This window comes from Sphaeramia orbicularis, chromosome 5 (assembly GCF_902148855.1).
Source record: "Sphaeramia orbicularis chromosome 5, fSphaOr1.1, whole genome shotgun sequence".
Classification (NCBI taxonomy): Eukaryota; Metazoa; Chordata; class Actinopteri; order Kurtiformes; family Apogonidae; genus Sphaeramia; species Sphaeramia orbicularis.
In genome coordinates this window covers 53,445,234-53,468,160 of record NC_043961.1, presented here as the reverse complement: position 1 = coordinate 53,468,160, position 22,927 = coordinate 53,445,234, and the positions used below count along the sequence as shown (strand labels likewise).

General features: G+C 38.4%; 1 protein-coding gene across 2 annotated transcripts in view; it reads left to right on the top strand.

The window, feature by feature from the left end:
• The window catches only part of phc2b (polyhomeotic homolog 2b (Drosophila)), a 65,836-nt gene that overhangs the window by 703 nt on the left and 42,206 nt on the right, over positions 1-22,927 (top strand). Inside the window, exons 2-5 of one of the 2 annotated variants that reach the window (XM_030133683.1) lie at positions 17,561-17,930; positions 19,861-20,022; positions 20,140-20,217; positions 20,802-20,963. In XM_030133683.1, the coding sequence (XP_029989543.1) occupies positions 17,619-17,930; positions 19,861-20,022; positions 20,140-20,217; positions 20,802-20,963 (714 nt within the window). In that variant the 5' untranslated portion in view covers positions 17,561-17,618. The remainder of the gene's footprint in view (positions 1-17,560; positions 17,931-19,860; positions 20,023-20,139; positions 20,218-20,801; positions 20,964-22,927) is intronic. The other variant, XM_030133684.1, reaches the window with a different exon arrangement.

Genomic DNA, 22,927 nt, shown 5'->3' with positions numbered 1-22,927 from the left:
CCCCCCCCCAGGTAGTTGTTCCCAACCTTTTTTGGCTTGTGACCCCATTTTAATATCACAAATTTCTGGCTACCCCAGGCATTCAAAACAGAGACATGTTTTTGCTAAAAATTAATATGTTTTTGAGCATGTAATAGTTTAGATGACATTTAGGCTATATAATGTATATTATTATGGATGGAGGCAGAAAAGCCAGGTGTAGATTACTGCACAAAATGAGAATTTTATTTTCCTTGGTCCGGATATGTACAGTCAGTGCAGCTTGGATTTACAAGGCTGACAATTAATACTGAACAAACAATAACTCAGACTGTGAATTATGAAAGAGCTGCAGGATCTTAAACCGGCCGCAACGAACATATGAAAGATAAATAGCATCACAGTGCTTCAGTTTTAGCTTCAGAGTCATGTCATGTCTTTTATGTATTGTGGTTGTTTCTCAACTCACCATATATTGTTTATTACGGCTAACATTTGCATAGAGGTCTTATTTATGTCTTTGTGCATAAGAAATCGATTTAAATGAATCCCCAAAGGAACTTTGTGTTGGTAAATGCAAGTCATGCAAATTTACAGGATTTCAGTTCTGTTGCAACATGTTGACGGTCATTTGAACTATGTTTTTAGGTCAAAAATGTCCAATTTCATCACAATTAATGCTATATTTTCATGTCACAAATGGCCAAGTTATATTTTAACTCAATATACCTGAAAAACAAATATTCTATTCTTTTAGATTCCCCAATTTTTCTTAGAAGATTATACACTACATATCACATGTTTTATTTTTACAGGTTGCAATATGGAGTATGGTGCTGATCCATCCTGCTTATGTTACACCAATACATACATTAAGAATGTCACATGTCACTTTTTAAATCAACAGTTTTCAAATAATAAGCATTTTTATAAAGAAATAACAATTCTATATTATTATTTACTCTTTAGTATGATGATAAACTATACAATAAATAATTATGATACTAGTTTTTGCACAGGGATCATTTCTGGAAATGGTGACATGGCTGCTGAGCATCAGTATGATGGGATCTGTAACAACCATGTCACATCCGTCCACTGCCACATTTTGTGTTTTTGTTAAGCTGTTATTGTTTTAGATCCACGATAGTAACATTTATGAATAAGAGGATAATTAGCAATAGTAAGTCTATAAGTTTATTACTAATAAAGTACTGGTACTGACCAGATCATCATGGGTAATGTCACGTCCGTCCACCAGCAAAAGTTTTCACATACACGTGCTATTCAAAATCCAATATTCCTGAAAATATAGCTTCCACTGTCAAATAATATCAGTAGTCTGTGTATAAATGTATTAGCATTATTTCAACACAGTTCTATGCATTTCTTACAACTTATTTTTTTTTTTTTACAAACATGGCCACTCATTTGACCCCCTGAGTAAATTTTAGCTGATAGGAAAGATACACAGTACCACAGTGCTTCAGTTTCAGCTTCAGAGTCATGTCATGTCTTTTATGTATTGTGATTGTCTCTGTCAACTCACCATATATTGTTTATTAGTCTTTTTTTTTTTTTTTTTTTTTTTTTTTTAATTTTTATCAATTTTTATCAATTACTAGAAATTTCAGGTGACCCCATTTGAATTCCAGGCGACCCCATGGTGGAAAAACACTGCCCTAAGTCTTAGTGGAAATTAATAATGTGGCCATGTCCCCCCTGGTGACCCAGATGTGGTGAAGTAACTAATGCCAGTGCAAAGAGAATTTGCATCTAATAGTACACACCTCACCTGGCTTCCTGTCTCAACATAGCCACCTGTGACCAACAAATTTGCATGATCCACTCCTAAACTAGAAAGTGGCAAAAGATTCATTGGGGAGGCTCATATAATTGTTTGAACCTTCCGGTCTAATTACAGCAGGATGATTGCTTTATTATGGATGATATGGTGTTATTGAGAAGATGAAAGGGTGCCTGATAACCCACAGAATTGGACACTTGCCGCAGATTACCTGCACATTTCTTTCTGTAGCTGGTCCAGTTTGACAAGCTGTTATTCAAATGTTTAGTGTGCTTTGTATTTAATGTTATGAAAGGATTGATTTGTTTACGCTATGAGAGTGAGCGACAAGGGATTTTCATGTTTTGTTAAGACTTGAACATTTATGTGGTTGGGCTGTATGATATAAGCCAAATCTCATATCCCTTTAGAATCTATTTCATATTATGAAAACCCATCACCATTTAACTTTCTGTCAAAACATATTTTATATAAAGTGGCAAAAGAACTATGTATTACATTTTATAAATTATACACCGGATATAGAAACTTACTTATTTTTATTTTTTTTCCCTTTTTTATTTAGAACCTTTGTGTAAATTTTACATAATTGTGTAATAGAATAGATAGAATATGAATACACTTTAACTATCTTTGCAAAACAAAATGTAATTTATGGTTTGGTGGTGGTTTCCTTGAGGCTGTTGTTAGGACCTGTCTGTACCTGATTTTGTTGTCTGTGTCAGGTGGGAGCTGATTACCATTACTCTAATCAATCAGTTAGAGAAAATACAGGGAGCTTTTTTTTTTTTTTCATTTTTCAAGTAGCTAAAGTTGTTGCTTATAATGGGGAAAATTCAAGAAAATCAATGACTGGAAAAACTCCTGGGAACTTTAGTTTCAACTGCATTTAAAAGTTCATCTGAGTATGTACTTGCTAATTTTAAAACACTGATAGAGGGAATATTTAAATCCGGTCAACGGTTACATTAAGGCCATAAACAGACTGGAAATCAATTGTAATGATCAGTTCGGTCAAATTGATCACTATCATTAGGTGATTAGTAAAACCAATTCTTTCATTTGCTGCTAAGTTGAATATTTTGTTTTGCTAACTATTATTAGGTTTATTTACTTTGAAGTGCTCTTGTGGCGGTGTGTATAGCCTACATATTTTGGTAGATATTACATAAATATGCTGTATACATGTTGTTGTAAGAAGGAATTTACTGTCTCCGACTCATCCAGAATTATAAAAGGAGGGTTTGTCTCTCATAGGGTGGACAATGGCTAATATTGGGTATTACACTCAGAATAGAACAGAATAAGAACTCAAAAGATTAAAGAAATACTCCAATCTTGATATTGTATTTTTAGTTTAATGTTCAGGTCTGTGTTTTTAGCTACTTGAGCTGCTTTAACATGTGCAGTGATTTAGAGTCACCAAGATATTTTTTATTATCTAATTTCTAATCGAGTGAAAGAAACTACATTTCAGACAAAAATAATACATACATGTGAAAGGTTATTGGAGGAGAGGCAGCATGATCAGCAGATTAGTAACTGGCTTTAAAGCAGCCTTTAAAGAACTACTGTCAGTTTACCTCTAATAGACACAGGAAAAAATAGGTGATGACCTAAGTGACACCTGCAGTTTAAAATGGTGATGATGATGGTCAGTTGAGATAAACCCAGGAGACGTATTTCTCACATGTCAAATGAGGTCAAAAGCCACTGTTTCCCTTCCCACGCATCTCAGGGAAGAATCCTGAGGATTTGTTTGACATTTGCACATGCTGTAACATGTTATTGCAGTTTGAGTATATGGAAGTTGACATCCCCTTTTAAAATGTGGCACTTTTGATATCGGAATAATAATTTTGCACAATATGACTATCTTATAGGACTAGGAAACTTCAGAGTGGAAAAAAACTGTTAATTTTTAACCTTTGGAAATAAGTGTGAGATTTGGAGTTGGTGCAATTGTCCATGACGTCTGCACCATTGATTTATTGCATTTTATCTGACCACTCTTTGGATATTCCCATCGTCTTCCTTTCAGATTTTGACTCTAGATCAGGGGGGTCAAATTCATTTTAGTTCAGGGGCCACATACCACCCAATGTGATCTCAAGTGGGCTGGACCAGTAAAATAATAGGCATAATAACCTTTACTTAATAATATAAATTTTTCACTTTGTTTTAGTGTGAAAAAAGTCAAACTGCATTATGAAAATATGAATGACCTGAACAACCATGTGCAGTTTTAACAATATTATGCCTAAACTTATCATTTATACATGCACATTACAGACAATGTTACACAAACATTTGGTAACAGGCATGGTATTCTTAAAATTTTAGAGTTTGGAAATAAAATAAGAACCATTTCTACAATAATATGTCTCAGCTTATTATTAACACAACTTACAGATCACAGTGAATCTATTATTTTTTTTTAGAAGTTGAACTATATTTTCTTAAAACATTTCAGGTTGTTTATATTTGTTCAGCTTATTCACATTTTATTGTGAGGATAGTTTATAAATGTAAATTTGACACCCTTGATTGTTAATATCTTCAGTGTAATTTTTTTCATTTTGCAAATTCATCCTTTGGGCCGGACTGGAACCTTTGGTGGGCTGCATTTGGCCCCTGGGCCGCACGTTTGACACCCCTGCTCTAGATAATAGATTGTTTTTTCACAACACCATTTAGGTGTAAAGCAGATACATGCCTCTACAGGAGGATTTTTGCTGTTGATCTTTAAGTGGTTCTGCTGTAAGTACAAAGTACATGAAAATATTGTTACCGTGTTGTACAAAGTGGAATGTTGGTGTCAGTTACAGACTGACATTAGGGATGGTCTGATGCTCCCTGGTCTGAGTTAGGTTATGTGGTACAAATTTACTGAAATAAAACAATCATTCTGTAAACACTGTTAGTAAATCAATGTGGTGTAGACTGCATAGACCTGAGGTGAAGTACTTTTTCTAATCCCCTCAAGCATTTTTATTGATTAATACCTAAGTGATTCTAATAATATTAACTATTTGGGCATTGTGGTGTAAAGCTGGAATTGCTCATCCTTTTCGTTTATTTGTTAACCACACTAAACACAGACAGCCTGACTGAAGAGTAGGGATGCACCGACACCACTTTATTCCAGACCGAGTACGAGTACTTACATTTGAGTACTTGCCGATACCGAGTACCGATACGAGTACTTAATAATCCCATTCCAGTTGTTAGTTCCTTTTGTAAATGTGCTTTATTGTCATTGTCATTAGTCTGACTGGAAAAAAGTGCTGCTACTGACATTTAATGTGTTGGAATGAGCATTTCTCAATTAATCCACCAGGGGGCGCCGCTCTGAATTAACCATACTGGACAAATACCAGGAAGAAGAGGAAAGTTTTTTGAGAAGAAGAAAGTCAGTAATAACAAACATGGAGACGACAGAGGCAACACTAATGTGATACTAATATTGCAGCGTTTTCACTATTAAGGTTTTAAAGCTTAGCTTCAGCAGGTAGAGAAAAGATAAATGAGTGATAAGCTTCGTTTTCATTTCCGCTGGCAGCGGTCCGTACTGCTCCGTACTCCCGGTGGTGTTCTCCTTCTGGGTACGCATCCACCAGCACGGATGGAATGTATGCAGAGGACGAACAGAATGCTGTGTCCGTATCTGTCTGTGTCTTTAACGTTACTTGCAGTCAGCGTTACTTTTATCATCGTCATTTATTTTGAAAAATCTCCACACTCTTCACACTCCCCACACATTATTCCACCACCGCATACCTGCTGCACTGAACTGTGAATGTCACACTGCTGTAAGTGGTATCGATGCATTTGTATTGGATTACTTTTACGAGTACGAATACGAGTACACACACTGATTATCGGAGCCAATACCCGATACTCGTATCGGTATCTGTGCATCCCTATTGAAGAGCTATTCAGTAAATTATTATCATGTAGGGGGCATCATTTGTCTGTGGAGATACCTCCTTATTGATGTACAGTATGTCATGTCTGGACCTCAGTACAATGTATAAGGAAATGAAGGAAAGGAGTAATAGGTTTATTCAACTGAAAAAACTATACTGGACACTGGATATCACAACTCTGTAAATGGAAGATAACACTCATAGGCTCTTACTGAAGAGGTGAAGGAAACTAATTTTTAGATTCAAGAACAGAACTCCAAGACTCAGACTTGACTTTGAATAAAGTTGTAGTCTGTCTTCATGTTTTTCTGTACGTACACCTACTACTTGGTTGTACACTCAAAACTGGCAAAATGTGTAGGGTGAAACACTGGGCAGACTGTCTGCAGCCTCTGTAACAGTGGAAAAACTAAACAAAACAAAACTGTAAGCTGTGCTGTTTGCAGGTTCATCTTCTGCTTTGCATTAAGTCTACAGACTTGAAAACAGTTGTCTCTCACTTTACAACAAGATGGAAACCCAACCAAAATTGATTCACGCTACTAGTCCAGACATGGGTCAGGTTTACATCGCGGACCACTCTAATGTAAGACAGATACTGACAGTGGAAGAAAAACATCCACCTCTTAAAGAATGGAATACAACAACTTCTTATGAGAGATATACTTTCAGCTAAATAAGCTTCATCTGTACATGTTTACTTGTGGTCCAGTTCTGGTTCCTCCTGATCCAGACTGTGGCTTCAGTCCTGCTGCTCATTTAGAACCTGTTCTTTTACCACCAACAGCTGCTGACAGTCTGCTGGATGCAGTGTGAACCACACACATGTGGAAGCCTTACCTCATCTTCTAATGCTTGTAGAGTTTTTTCGATCTCTAAATCATTTAGGACTAGAACATGTCAGCATAATCGAATAGAAACATGGCCAACTGTTAACACTTATCTCTGATAATTAGGGATGCACTGATACGAGATGGTGGATTAATTGAGAAACGCTCATACCAACACATTAAATGTTAGTAGCAGCACTTTTTTCCAGTCAGACTAATGACAATGACAATAAAGCACATTTACAAAACGAACTAACAACTGGAATGGGATTATTAAGTACTCGTATCGGTACTTGGTATCGGCAAGTACTCAAATGTAAGTACTCATACTCGGTCTGGAAAAAAGTGGTGTCGGTGCATCCCTACTGATAATTATGTAAAGTTACATGATAGAACAATGTCACATTTTATTACTCCTTGTTTGGCTTTCAGTAATATAATTCAGTTACACAAATGAATGAATAAATAAGTAAATTCCATAGAAATGATACAATAGTAATTCTAGGGAAGGCTGGTAAATGAGGCTCCTGGTTAATGGGTAGGGGGGTAGAAATTCAACAATGTACCATGAAACATGAAGATCACACAAACTGTAACTAAGACATGTTTATCGGAGACAAATGTCCGCATATTTGGAAGTTGGACCATTGACGGTTGGGAACGTGATGCAAGTTTCCATGTATTCATACACTTTCTGACCTTGTTCCTTTTTCAAACATTTCATTCTTTGAGTAATGCAGATAATGTTTGAACTGTGCAAGATGTTATTCTGATTGTGTGCTGGGTCTACCCCATCCTTCCCTCCAGCTGCATTAGACACAGTGATAACAGCCTTGTTTCCTGAGAAACAAGCCCCTGTTCAGTTAGTGAGTGGGCTGTGGAGGGTCAGGGCTCACAGTGTCACATGATTATCTCTTCAAGGTTAAATGATAACTGTGTTGAATAGAATATGCAATGCTGTGTAAAACATGCTTTTTCAATTACAGAAGGGCATCCTCTGCTGATAAGAGTTAAGCTCTTAAACCTAAAAGTTATTGGGAACCTAGAAGTGTCTGTTTTTCTTTGGATTAGTTAAACTTTGATGTCAGCCACGTCCACTGCTGGAGTTGATAGAAATTCAAAGTGCATGTTTCAGTTGAAGTACTACGTGCCTCTCTGCTGCTGCTCATCTTCTCTGCTACCTGACCTATTTTATTTTCTCTTGCTGTGAAATACGCCTGAGAGTGGTACCTTAAATCCAGCACGCTCCGGTTAGAAAGTCTGGGTGATGCATGGTTCTAATCTGCAAGCTTTGCCAGAACTATTTTAAGTGTGATATTTAAAGATCTGAGGAAGAATTTTTGATTTATCTGTCAATCAGCTTACTGTGTCTGTCTTTTTTTGTCTGCCTCTTCAGGGTTTATTTTGAGAGAGATTACCACCCAAAGTGACTTTTAGCATTCAGCATATTTTTGTGGAGAAACTTGTACCCAAAAGGTATAGATTGAAATGAAGTCAAGAAGAAAGACCACGGATGTCTGAGAGGAATCAAGTGTTTTGTGTCATCACAGCATGAGGCTATACATGCTGGAATGACAAACACAAGCCTGGCATACTTAACCTGGAAGACAGCCAGGGCCTTTTTGTGCCGGTCTACTCAGCTGTGTAAGGCAAGGTCCATCTGAGTCAGATGGCTCAATTACTGCTCCCTTACCAATCTAGCCTCGGCATCTCTGTTTTACACTCTGGTAACAAAGACTATGACCTCCTCACTGTGTTTGGACAAGGCCCACAAGCCACAATCATCAACTGCACGGGAACATCACCAGCATCACCCAGTTGTCTCCCTGCCTTTTAGAGCACCGGGCATAGAAGCTGACTTTTATTGTTGGGATTGACAGGATGGGCCTTTTATCGATCAAACATTTAATACAAAGTAGGTAGCACATATAGTTATCTGGCAATGGAGATTTAATAAATAATAAAAATAATAATTAATTAATGATTTATGATAATAATAAATAAAAGATGAGAAGTTTGTCATTTACAGTGTCTACACATTCTGGAAATGTTTGAGCTTGATGAGTATGATAAGCACATGTTTAATCTCCTCTGTCTGATACAGAGAGGTGAAGACACACACTGTATATAATTTATGGAAAAAAAAAACAACCCACAAATTGCAGTTACTGGCAGGACATTCATTTATTTAGTTTGTTTCCATCAACTACACGTATGTTTGTCTATTTAAAATATGGTTTTAGAGGTCAAGAAGGTCGCAGTGAACTTTCTAAAGATAATGTTACCATATTTGATGTAGCTCTTCCAACAGCGAGGAAAAAAAATATTAAGAGGTGAAAATCACTCCAGTCTGGTCATATTGAAGCTGCAGAGACTCGAGTGACTCTTAACCTGCTGTGGAGAGGCTGGTGAAATTTATTTTTTGGTGGGACACAGTATGAAAGTCAGTTAATGGATGCACTATGACCACATATCACCACCAGGATATGCCAAAGCACATGCACCATTATTTTGAAATATTAATTGACATTAAAATAAAAATACACAGTTTGTATTTTCAGTCATTTTTTTGTCTGTAAATTTCACCTGTCTGTCCTTCAAACATGCACATTTTTCCATGACTCTATTGTTAAAGTCAGGCATGTCCCTGACAAGTGTCTCTTCCACTGATAGTATGGACAGTGCATTAAAAAAATATGAGATAGCCGATGGGTTAATGACGTTGTTTTCAAGACTTCTATCGGGATTCAAACCCTGGTGTCCTACATCATAGTCAGTATTTTTTCCCATTGAGCTATTCATCCACTAGTGAAGGCACTAGTAGTATTACCTACTGAGCTATCCACTGATATATATTAATATATAGCTAGTGGACGCACATCATTTTGTCTTGGTCATGTTTATGTATCATGGGGTGGGGGGGGTTGGGGATCTCTGCTGAAATGTCACTCCATCGTGTCAGGTAGTAATGCGAAGTCAGAAATGCCAATTTCTTCTAACTGTTCCTCTTCAGATTAGGGCAGTAGCAATACACTAATCTCACAATACGATACATGATATTCAGCTCACGATTCAATATATATCACGATATTCAGCCAACGATATGATTCGATGTGATTTGATACAATTCGATACACTTACATAATTTTCTGAAAGATTTTAAAGGGACAGAATGATTTTGATGACATCTTGTGAGTGTTCCATTGACTTGGATTGAATTAATTGAACTGAAAACTGCAAGCATCGATCAATAACACAATATATGGCTCTGACAGACAGAGAGTCTACAGCTTGCAAATGCTGGACAAAATGAATCAAAGATCTGATTAGAAAATTTGTTTGATTTATTGAAACACGTACAAACTGTGGTTTCCAAGCCTTTGAAAAGTGCAGAATCTATAATCCCTTTATTAAACTTTTTATAAACATATACAAATGTATACGTACGTACAGACGTACGGACGGAAAAAACATAACCTCCTTGGCGGAGGTAAAAATGGGAAAAGGAAGGAGGATTTGTAATAAAAGACGAAGACTGGGAGCGGACATGCACGTCTCGCTTTCCTTCTTTTTAAACCCAAAGTGTTCCCACACATCTGCTTTTAAGTATGAAGGTGCTGGATTTATATTCGCCGCCATTCTCCTGAATTGCTTAGCTCTGACTGTGTAAACAGGAAGAGAAAGACGTCAGCGTCTGTGTAAAGAGTATCTAGATGGGTAACTTGGTAGAAATGCTCTACAGCGACGCTAGCGGCTGGCTGACCTAATCGCTCTTCCTCCAAAGCGAACAGGGGAAATGGGCGGCGAGCAGTGTGCCAGACAGAACACGGGGGATTTGAATGGGGCTTAATGCATCGATACTTGCGGCTGAAAAATCGATACTTTCTGGGGAAACAATATATCGATATATATCGCAGAATCAATCAAGTCGCTCAGCTTTACTTCAGATCCATTTATTTTATTGAATTTCTCTGCAGAATTTATTCAGTTCCACTCCATAAATGTCATTGCCTGCACGGTATCCCTAATGGTACGAACAGAGATGTAACGATATGAAAATTTCACATTATGGTTATTGTGACCAAAATTATGACGTTTATCATTATTATCACGGCATTGTTGAAATGTACTCAAAATGTTCAAAAAGTACTTATACACACACTGAAATAATTTAACCAAGTTGTATTTAAAAACAAACAAACAAAAAAACAAATAAAATAATAGGCACAATGTACTTTCTGTTGGCAGAAACATTCAAATATTAACATGTAAACATCAAACATACACATGTGCATTAAAGATGGCTACTTATACCAATCGTTTAACCATTTTCCATATCAAGTTTGTGTTGTTTTAGTTTCTTTTTCATAGATAGATAATCTCTCTCTCTGTGTGCTTGGACCGGGTCTCTCTCTCTTTCGCTTTCTCTCTCTCGCTCTGTCTTTCTCTTTCAAAGTGCGGTAATCAAACACGGTTATCATGATAATTATAATTTAAACAGTAATACTAACCGTTGGGAATTTTACCGTGGTTTGTCGTTATAACTGATAATTGTTACATCCCTAGGTACAATAAATCAATCATTAAGGAATATGACATGCTTTTTTCATCAAGTATGTAAACAATATTTAACTTTAATCATTATAGACCCTATCGAACGAGAAATTCAGGTTTTCAGGAAAATCGCCGCTTATCAATTAATCGTCAATCGATCGATAAGGTCAGCCAACTAATGATTGATGGATTAATCGATAATTAGCATCCCTATTACGCACCCGTTCATACAGTTGTCATGGTACAGGTGACATTTTATGTTTTGGCCCTTGAGTTGTATTCAAAATGAAATGGACACAACAAAATAACAAACACTTGATTTTTTCTTTTTTTTTTTTTTTTAAATGAGTCTTCTAGATTAGTCAACTCATAAAAAAAAAAAATTAGTCAAAAGATTAATTGTTCAAAAATTAGTCGTTGGTGGCAGCACTAGTCATGTTAGTTCACAAGTTAAAAAATGTGGGCACCCCTGGTTTAGATGATCTTGTGACATTGTATTTCTGAGGAAGGTCTCGATTCTTTTGTTTACTCCTGTGGGTGGTGCATGGGCTCGCCTAGCTCTTGTATTGGAGGGGGGTGTACTGTGCACGTGCCATGTATAACGAGAGTATATATGGTAAATTAAGAGCCTTGGGCACAATTTTTTTTGCACCCCACACAGGAAACGGGTCACTTGACTGCTCACTAAATGACTGCAAACATTTTTAAATTACACTTGAATGCTGTTTATAAATGTTTAACCACTGGCTGTATCATGTGTAGCTCGTTTATTGAAATATTCATCTTTTTGTAAAATTATTTGATGTTATTAATATTGTCATCTTCTTCATGTGAGACAGTTTGGGCAGGGCCCTAGTGCCCTCTATTGACAAGCCGTCAATGGTTATAATGACTGTTGGTGTATTTTCAGTTTCCAGCTGACGCTTTGAAATGTAAATTATCTTTAAATTAGCAAATGTCCAATGTGTAAGTGATGACACAATCCCTCGTCTCTAACCTTTGACTGAAATACATTTTTCCCGTCAGAATAAGGTCCCATGTTCTACAAATGAAAGGGGTGGGAACTTGACCCTCTGTATATGATTACTTATTTAAAAAAATAAATAAAAATAACACAGATGGACTATAACAGGCAGTCAACACACAGTCATACCGCTAAGAAAGAGATTTGCTGTTACAAAGCACGTGAATGCTTTTAAATAGTCAACTAAAATTCATGTTGTGAGTATTTCTATCACCGTCTTAGTCTAAAATATTGATTAGGATCAGGGTGAGTACAGACCTGATTGACTGGTGAACCAAAACAATAAGTGCACTGGAGTTTTTGATATGAGAATCTAAGTGAACTGTATACATTTCTCAGATCATTTACTCTTTTACTTGTTGCCAGAAGAGCTTCTTGGTCTCCAGCCTTCTTGAAACTGATAATAAGCTTCGAGTGCCCTTTGGAGCAAACATCAGCATTTGTTTGTTTTTAATGGATCATGCTGGACCACCTTCAACGCTACAGCTCTGCTCATCCACATTTTTAAAGGTACTTGGGTACTTAAGGCTTTCCAATGTTTAGTTATCAAACTGCTGAATTCAGACTGAACCACCCCATCTCTGCTCTGTTTCCTTGTTTTGCCCCCCCCCCCTTTCTGCTGCACAGCTCGACTATCCAAGTGTAAGACTTGAGGCTTGTGTTTCTGGCTGCACCACCAGCTAATCTATATGCTAATGAGAAGATAATAATCAATGAGGTTCACGCATGGATGGCCCCAATCAATACCACATTGCGCCAGCAAATGACTCAAATGGCTCCATTTCATACAGTGAGACAGTTGGGTGTTGTGTTAATGTGGTGGGGCAGACTATAAGTATGTCATTATATTCTGCCTTTATGTGTGGTACTCTGCATAAATGGATACTGTTGTCATTAAAGAGAGGTTCAAATTCAGATATGCAGCAATCCTGCTTCAAATTAATAAGGAAATGTCAGTTCTCTGTTCTTACGATTTTGCAATTATAACTACCAGCTTGTCTGTTCTAGATTTAGTTTTTTGTAATTAGGAGAGTTTGGGCTTTAAATGTCCCAGCGTCTAACCACATTTATAATAGTTACTATCAGGGTCGAGTGTACAGTTACCTCAAATAACTGCATTTTACTGGACTTTTTTTTTTTTTTTGGAGATCATGGTGCCTTTTATCCATTTGGTCTCAATGTCATGTCACAAAATTGATGCAATTTATTCTCCTGCTAGAGAGAGATAATGGCTTAGATGTTCAGTTTTGCCAAATGCCACTGCCCCTGTCCTCAGCTGAACAGTATGGTACGTAATTGATATTCAGGGTTGCAGGTTGTTTATGGAAATTTTGCAGTATAATCTTATAAATTTTAGAAATTGGGCTGTAAAGCTGTGTGTTTTGGATTTGAGGTACTAAAATGGAAATGAATCTTTTATTTTCTACACTTTCACACCTAGACTAATCAAAATGGAAAACATCCCATCTCATGGTTGTCATTTTAATGAAATACCCCATTACCCTGCCTGTTTGACTTCTCAAAAATAATTTACGGGATGATTACAGTCCACCTTATGTTGGAGGGTCCATGCATCCTTAAAAAAAACTGCTCAGGCAGAAGCAGAGGGGGAGGGGAGAGACGGAGTAAAATCATTACCATCATCTTCATTAGAGAGGATCCTGTTGTCCAATCAGCATGCTGCTCTGCACGGGGATTCCATAGGCACCCCGTTGGCTGTCGCTAGGATACCACATAATCAGGAGGCAGGCTGCGGCCTGGTTGGTGGAGTGGGGTGTTGATGCTGGGACGACAAGCTCGCTCTGTGTTGGGGGTAGACAAGAGGGGCAGGGGGTTTGGATACAACGCAGAAACCCGCTCGCACGCGCTCAGTCATTCACTCAGTCAGCCGTCAGACAAAGAAGAGGTACATCCTGCAGGAAGACCGCAGCACGCTCCCGGGGGATGGGGCATCATACCCCTGCTTCACGTTGGGGGGGCCGGAGGAGGTAGGAGCTCTAGGGTTAGGGGGCTTTGTCTCAGAATATCCCTCCACACACACACACACACACACACATACACACAAATGCATAGGTTTGTTTGTCTTGGCTATTAAAGCCATTATCATACATCAGTTGATCTGTGCTGCTGACAGATGTTTTCTTGTGTTATTTTTAATGTGGGTCAGTTTTTTTTTCCTGAGTGAATGAATGATGAGCACTGATGGAAGCTCCTGCACTTCCTATGTGATCTCAGCTCTGTAGAGACAGTCAGTCTGTCTGACAGTCTCTTAACGGCTCTCATCTTCCTGCAGGCTTTGCAGATCCTCCAGACACAAATCTGACAGGCAGTTATTGTGGTCTTGTTGTACCAGCATGAGTAGATCAATGTGAGCGGTTCACACCACTCAAATGTTGTTGTGGTGTTATCCGGTTCTTTGCAGTGTATTACAGGCTGGTAGAGCTGCTTTCAAAACACACTGACTCTGCCACTTTTGTGGGTACCTGAATGTTCTGGAAATTTACTCAGAACATTTAATGGATGCGAAAGTGGGTTTTGTTATTTGCGAAGGGCACCATGGAACTGATGGATGAGTGACTCTTCTCAGAAAGACAGAGGCTAGAGGCATCATTACCAGAGGGGATTCCCTCCCCTCTGCATACACTGAGAGGCAATAGGAAGCTTAGTGGGATGTAGGCTAATGACGGCATACAGGCAGGCAGGCTTTGGCAGTGGTGGTGCTGCTTTGTTTACAACCAGAAAGCCACTCAGCCTGAATGAATGCGAGCTTTTTAAGTAGGCATAAAAAAATGCTGGGATGGTTAACATACAGATTAATGAGGATGCTGCTGAAGGCACACTCCAGTTTTTGGGGCATTTTTTGAAAAATATTTTTATAAAACAGTCCCTGCATTTATATTGAGATTTCTATTTAATAATAATCATCCAGTCTTTTCATTTCAAGTATAGGCAGTCCATAATCCCTGCATGTTTCTCATTTGGAGACTGTAAACATTGTAGACATTTCCAGGACTTCTCTGCTTTTGTCATGTCAAGAAATGACATATAGTTTATTATAATTCCAGTTTGTTTCTCTGTCTGTTTTGCAGAATTTCACTAATTGCTTTTACAAACGTGCCTTGGCCTCTAATCCAGTCATAAGAATAATGAGGAGGAAATAGCTTTGGAAATGCTGCATGGCACCAGCATCGGTCCTTATTTAATTACTTCCATGACGCCCTCTCCTCCAACCCCTGAAAAATCCAGAACCTGCTCAGTCGACCTTCACCCCTCTGCCTCATTCTTGGCGGCTGTGTTTCCCCCCTTTACTTAACACATACCCCTACAACCCCAAGGCTAGAAATTCCACCCTCCCCAATTTGGTCTCCATTTTCAGCTCTGTTACATCAGCTGTCATGCTGTTTGAATCCCCCCACCCCACCACACATACTGAACAGTCCCGCCCCCTCCGCTACACCACTGACATCTCAAGTTCCTAAGTCCTTACTCTGCTCTTGTTCTATAAGAGCTTGGATTCATCAAGGGCCGCAGAACTTTTCTCACGTCCTTCTTAATAAAACGTCATCTCACCATTTGAAAGGATCCCTTCTCTCCTTGTCTGTGCTCGAACCATCTTATCAGTTGTCATGCTGATGTTTCCTCCATCTCATCAGCCTGCTGAACCTCTTTCCTCCTGTGCTAATGGATAGCAGAGTACCAGGGGACCAACCTTAAAAAGGCTTTTATGGAAGAGGTCTAAATCATTTGTTCTTTCGTCCTTCATGCTCTTGAACGACAAGAAGAAATGGATTAATTCTGAGTTGCAGTGACACACAAATGTGCTGTGTTTTTAATTTTGTTATGAAGAGAACTTGAATTTAAACAGGCGACACTTTAGTATTAAAGTTAATGATGTGATTCTTGGTTTATAGCTGGGGGTTTTGTTTTTGTAGGAATATGTGGAAGAGAGTTTAGGTTTGCATCATATTTAGAAATGCCTGTGCTGCACTGACAATTAACTTTCACCATGTGTTTTTGTTCATGCGAATGCTCTAAGATGTAATTTAGGCAATCCACCAATGATAGCAAGCTATTCTGCCCTTTTATGGTACATTTTATTAGGTTTCCAAATTGCATTTTTCTGTGCTGTTCTGACCAACTTTTCCGTCCCTCACTTTTAGGTTTTTGCAGAATAAATTCACTCTGTGTGATGTTGCCGAGACAGTCTGACTTTAATCTTAGAGGAACTCAGTCAAAGTTTACTCAGAGAGGCTCCTGAATTTAGTTAAATGTTTCTGCTATGAATTGGTGCCTGATAAAAACAGACTTAAGAAGAATTACACTAAATCCTTCTCCAGATTTGTGCGTTAGAACTTTGCTGTAATTGTACTTGTGTGGCTGTTTGATGGCAACTGCTATTCTCGCAAAAGTGTTGGTTGAGTTTCTAGAAGTGCAGAGCTATGACAGAATCACTGTAATGTCATGCATTTCTAGTTATTAGAGTTCCACAAGTAGGCTAATTGAGTTGGAAGTATGTAATTGTACGAGCTACAAGCCCCTATTTTTTGTAATTTTTTTTATATTGGATGCAAATACTAATATGATTACGAATCTGTGCATTTTTCTTGATAATGAAGCAGGTAGCCTAGATTTAAATCTCAATTCTTAACTGCAGTAATGTCCATAATTATCAAACTGTGACAATCTCAGTGGTGATTGATTCAAATTAAAAGATATTTTGTATTAAAGTATTCAGTATTTAAAAGATGTTGTTCTTGTACAACATAACTCAACAAGTTCTCAGTTTGTTTCTGTGTTCTAATGCAAGTGTGTAGCAGGGTTATTTATATGTTCAGACAGATCCGTAGTTTGGCATTTATCCAAGTTTTTAAATCTACAGCCATTAATAATTCTTTATAATTTAAGATCACCGTGAAACACACATAATGTTTTGATCGTTTAGATTAAATCGACAACAATGTTTGAAATAATTGTATTTAAAGCCAATATTGTGGCCTGGTTCTGGTTATAGAGATAGATTTAGTCATCTGCTCATGATAAAAATGTGATTTAGTCCTCATGATTGCAAGTTTTTCAAGTATGAATGAATAGTGTTTTTTTTTTTTTTTTAACTTCTGTACATTTTATTAATTTGCAATTTAGTCTCGTTTACTTCAGTAAAAAGCATTTGCTAAGACTTTTTCAAAGTGATCTGTGAGAAGGTTGTGAGGCTTTGAACTTCCCATGCTCACTTTTGTTATTGTTACTTTATAGTCACATTTACTCGAGGTTGATAACTTGTGATGCACAGGTGGTTTTGGCTGAGCTGAATTATATCTGTTTTTTAAATATTAAAAAAAAATGTCCTTTTAAGTATAATCCTATAAGTCTTTTTATTGAAAAAAGGTGTATGCTGTGGCTTTTTTTTCTCATGTGCTGCCCTTTTTCTTCCTTCCAGGCACAGGAGAGCCATTCAGAAGAGCCGAGGGTCAAAGGTGAGGAGAGCAGAGGGCACCATGGAGAGTGATCCAGGGGCCCCTGCCTCCACGGCCGCCACTACCGGGACCACCACCACCACCGCTGCCGCCTCCTCCTCCACCTCCACCAGCTCCTCCAGCTCCACAGCTGCCAGCAGCAGCAACAACAGCAGCACCAATTCAAACACTACTACTACTGCAACTACTTCTACTACTTCTACTACTACTAGTAGTAGTAGTAATGGTAGTGGCACCAGTAGTAGCAGCACCACTAGTAGTACTACAGCAGGAAGACAGGCAGTGCCTCAGATATCTGTTTACAGTGGGATACCAGATCGTCAGACAGTACAGGTAAACTTTTTTGTGTATCCTAAAAACTCATGAGGTTGTGTTCTTGTGTTTTGATATACAAAGATACTTGCATAATTCTTCAATCAAGGGAGTAATTTGATTCAGCTTCAGTCACATGCACATATTCAGCATTCTTGGCTCTGCTCTACTGCCCTCTATTGGCTTACATAAAGGTATCTATTAAAAAAAAAATCCCAACTTTATTATTTATTAGAATAATTAATTTCATTTTCTTATGGTCCATATATGGTAATTTGTTTCCTTATCGTAAATACATGAACTAAGACACTTGTGTTTCTGATTATCCTTTGTATGACGGCAGGTTAATAAATGGGTATTTAAGAGGCTCTGTCCAAGTTGAAGGAAGGAATGCTCTCTGTGCTTTAGTGCTTTTGACCCTCTGACCCCAGGATAAGCCTCTACACAGGCTTAACTTCTCTCTGAATAAGGTCCACTCAAGTTTTAGTGCTGATGCTTTGACAGCAGGAATTTCTGTCCATTCAGAACCCCTTTTCTTTTATACAGCTTACTGACAATTAAAAGGCAAACAAGCAGCCATCTGAGCAGAACGGGGCTGACGGTCATTTGGTCAGTCAGAGCATGTCGGCAGTGCACCTCCGCTAATTGTCTTCACACTAAGAGGTTTGGGTCCGGATGGGTCTATGACACAGTGGACCACAGGTCAACATCCTCTCCCTGGTTACCTAGCAACCAGGCAGAGAGTAGTTTGAGCAGTGAAGGGAGTTATTTACAACTGCAGCGTTATAGCACTGTGATGAAAATATTGCTGACAGCAATTTGTCTGAGATGTTTTGATGTGCTTCTGTCACTCTCATTTGATTTTGATGCACTCATAAGCCAGAGTAAGGACACATAAATGTAAAAAAATTAAGATGGAGTAAAAGAACAATTCAGTATACTGTGGATCAAAGCTAGATTAAAGTTACTATTATTGACAAAATTATCATTTTAAATGAATGAAAAATGTCATCTAAAGCACAATGGACTCTATGCACAGCTCCACTACTTCCTGAACTTCAGGTGGGTCCTTCATTTCCTGTCTTTGATTATTGGACACACTGATTAATCCAGGTGTGCTTGCTGCTTCATGTTGTGACTGCTGATTAATTAGGCACACCTGGATTAGTCTGTGTGTCCAATAATGAAAGACAGGTAATGAAGGACCCACCTGAAGTTCAGGAAGTAGTGGGGCTGTGCATAGAGTCCATTACCAAACTGTATCATATTCAGGCAAAAATATAAAGGTGCAAAACAAGAAATCATCAATAAAGGTCACTAAAAGAGAAAAAAAGCATGCTGCTAGGGTCTAAGGCAGGGGTGGCCAACCCTGGTCCTGGAGAGCCACTGTCCTGCATGTTTTAGCTGTATCCCTCTTCCAACACACCTGATTCAAATGATAAGCCTATCATCAAGCTCTGCAGAAGCCTGATAATGACCGTCAGGTGTCCTGGAAGAGGGAAACGTTTAAAACATGCAGGATAGTGGCTCTCCAGGACCAGGATTGGCCACCCCTGCCCTAAGATAATCGAAATATTATTTTTTTCAAATAGACAGTGTTTCTTCCTTGGCTGATTAAGGTCTTGAAGATCGGATTATTGCCTACAATGGAAAAACTAAAAGTACTTAAAACTAGAATGAAATTGCCTTCTTAGGACCTGACATAGTTCAGGCTTTTCTTTTTAATGTCTCTTACACAAATTATATTTAGACATAAAATGATACAAGGAGTTCGATTCTTGCTAGTTCTACTGAGCAGGAATTTCACTAAAGTGCTGTCAAACAAACGTAAACAGTAACAATTTATGTGTGCTTGAAAAATAATTATGAAAAAACAGCCAACAGTACAAGTGTTAACAATGTTCTTTTGTGCACATGACATTTTTGTTTGATCTTCTGTCTTATTATGCAGGTATTCCAGCAGGCGTTACACAGGCAACCCAACACAGCAGCACAATACCTGCAGCAGATGTACGCAGCTCAGCAGCAGCATCTGATGTTACAAACTGCAGCCCTTCAACAACAGCACAACTTGAGCACCGCTCAGCTGCAGAGTCTGGCAGCTGTACAGCAGGTCAGATGCATGCACAATCATTCCAACAGCTCAGTTTACTATGTTGTGATCATTAATGAGTTGCAGTGTTTCAGGAAATGGCCAATTTGACCTCTTCTGTATTCTACTTTTTGATAGGCCAGTATTGCAGCTGGTCGGCAAAGCTCTTCACAGAATGGTACTTCATCTCAGCAAACAGGATCTACTCAGGCAACGGTGAGTGGAGTTTGAGTGCTCTGCTCCATCTCTTAAAAGCAGTTACAGTTAACGTTTGCCAATAGATTATTTCATAGCTAAGGTGATTTTAGCACGTGTTTTTAACACATTGTGTTAATGAAAAGGTGCTCTGCTCTCACCCTTGTGAGCCTTTTGACAAAAATTTTTGAGACTGAAATTTATGCTGTTAAAGCCTTGAAAACCTTGCTGCCAAGTCTTTGTTATTCCCACATGAACTATTTTTTTCAGTTTATAAGAAGGTGTCTGGGTGTGGTTTGGTTTGATTGACATAAACAAACGCCCACAGCTGTCATCATATTTTCAATCCAACGACTCTAAATCCGCCCTCATAGAATCATAAAAAAGAGCACGGATAATAAAAGGAAGACAAAACCTGTCAGTTCAAGTAACGTCTTGCTGAAAATTTTGGGAAAAAGTAGAACCCTGCCACTCGGTGTAAAATATGAAAACAAATCAGTCTTGTATATTTAATGTGTTATTAATAAGCAACCATTGCGGGGACTGAAGTTAATAGAGGTGTAGAACTGTGTATCCTAATTACCCTGCTCGTCTTCTACCTTTAGATCAATCTGACCACCTCCCCAGCAGCAGCTCAGCTGATCAGCCGGGCCCAGAGCATTAGTTCCACCCCCACCAGTATTTCCCAGCAGGCTGTTCTGCTGGGCAGCCCGTCTAGCCCCACTCTCACCGCCAGCCAAGCACAGATGTACCTGCGTGCACAGATGGTGAGGCCACAGACACACACAGCACATTTACATGAGCGTGCATATATGCATAAACACATGTGCATAATATAAAAAGCATGCAGGAAGATAACAAACAGTTTTTTGTGTTGTGTATTATTTGTGCATCTTTGCTTTGCCATAGTGAACAGTGTGCTTTAGTTCACAGTTTTCCAGCGGATTGGTGATCGGGGTAATTTGTCCTGCCTTAGAGGGTTTAACAAAGACAGAAATGTCATGAATTAGCACGAATCCTCTGAAAACATTTTTTCAGGCGTTCCCTCAGCTCAAGTTAAAGACAGTTGTTTTCAAAACAAAGGTATTGGAGGTATATAAAATTTTGTGGTGCTTATTGGCCTATTTAGATGCAGCTGGTTTTGTGTAACTTGTCTGTTGCCATCGGTTGTGCGGCTGGTACACAGACTGTTCCTGCCACCTCATTATGATCATATACACATTACACAGTATTGTAAGGGGGGTGTGTGTGTGTGTGTGTGTGTGTGTGTGTGTGTGTGAGAGAGAGGGTGAGGGTGTGTGTGTGTGATGCTTCGGGCAGACAGTAAAACATATTTGTCGGTTTAGATTTCTCTGGCTTTTACTTCTGGGATATATCATTGTTGGGTCTAATTAGCTCATACGACTTTTTTATTATACAAATATTCCTTTAACTTGCTTTTTTTCCCTCACACAAACCAATTAGTGGCTCAAGGCATTTCACATATACTCTACAGCACTCCAGGGTAACTTTTTTCCTCCACAAATTGCTCTCTACTGACTATTTTGGGATCACCATTAGAGGCACCACTAAATCAACATGCAGCTTGCACACAATTACTGTTACATGCTTGGCGGTTTACAGAAATAATTTAATTTTAATTTGTAAAGTTTATTTGATAGGGACAATTAAAATTACAGAGTTTAACTTCTGCCGGTTACAAACAAGCTGTAGGAACCAGTGATTCACATAAAGAGATTATAGCTATTGCTAGTTTCCATCTGCAGTCCCTAGTCAGGCTTTTAGTAGGAAAGAAAGAAAGAGGTTGCATAAAATGACATGCTACAATCACAAAGGTTAAAAAAAAAAAAGTCTTCAGTTTCTTCTCCATGTACTTTCACTCTGTTTTCTGATTGTCTTTATTTTTTTAACGGAGAAGCACACAGAGACTGTCTTTTTCATGTTCAAAGTGAGCTCGTTTTGATGAAGCCACTCACATACCTCGTTCATAAATGATGATAATCTCTCAGTTGCCTCACCTGGTGTCTTTGCAGAGGTGTATAGGACTGTATCATCAACCCCTGGACAACTTTCAGACAAATTATTGATAAAAAAGCTAAAAATCAATGGGCCTAATATTGAACCATGAGCTATACCTGTTTTATTTTGTCGAGGGACAGATTTTTTTTTTTTTAAGTCTATCTTCACACATTGCTGTCCTGACTGTAGATAAGAGGCAAACCAGTTGAAAGCCTGATTGGAGAAAATAAATTTGAACAACTTAAATAATGTGGTCGACAGTGTCAAATGCCCTCTTCAGGTCGAGGAACACTGCTGCCACATTTCCCCCATCCATAGAGCACTTCATCTTCTCTACAAACAAACATGTTGCTGTTTCTGTGAAGTGTTTGTGTCAAAAGCCAAACTGCTCAGGGTGTAAAAGTTGATTTGACTGTAAATGATCTGCCAGTTATTCTGTCACAACTTTTTTTCCAGAACCTTTGACAGAGCAGGAAGAATAGAGATTGGACGATAATTGCAAACCTGCTCTGTATCTCTTGATTTGAATATTGGAATGACAACAGCTTTTCTCCTTTGATCTGAGAACTGTCCTGTTTTAATGGAAAGGTTAACTAATGTTGTGTTTCCACTACGTGGTACTGGCTCGACTCGACTCGACCTTTTTGCATTTCAATTACGTAAAAGAAACTGGAATCTGATACCTGGTACTATTTTTCTAGTACTTGCTTGG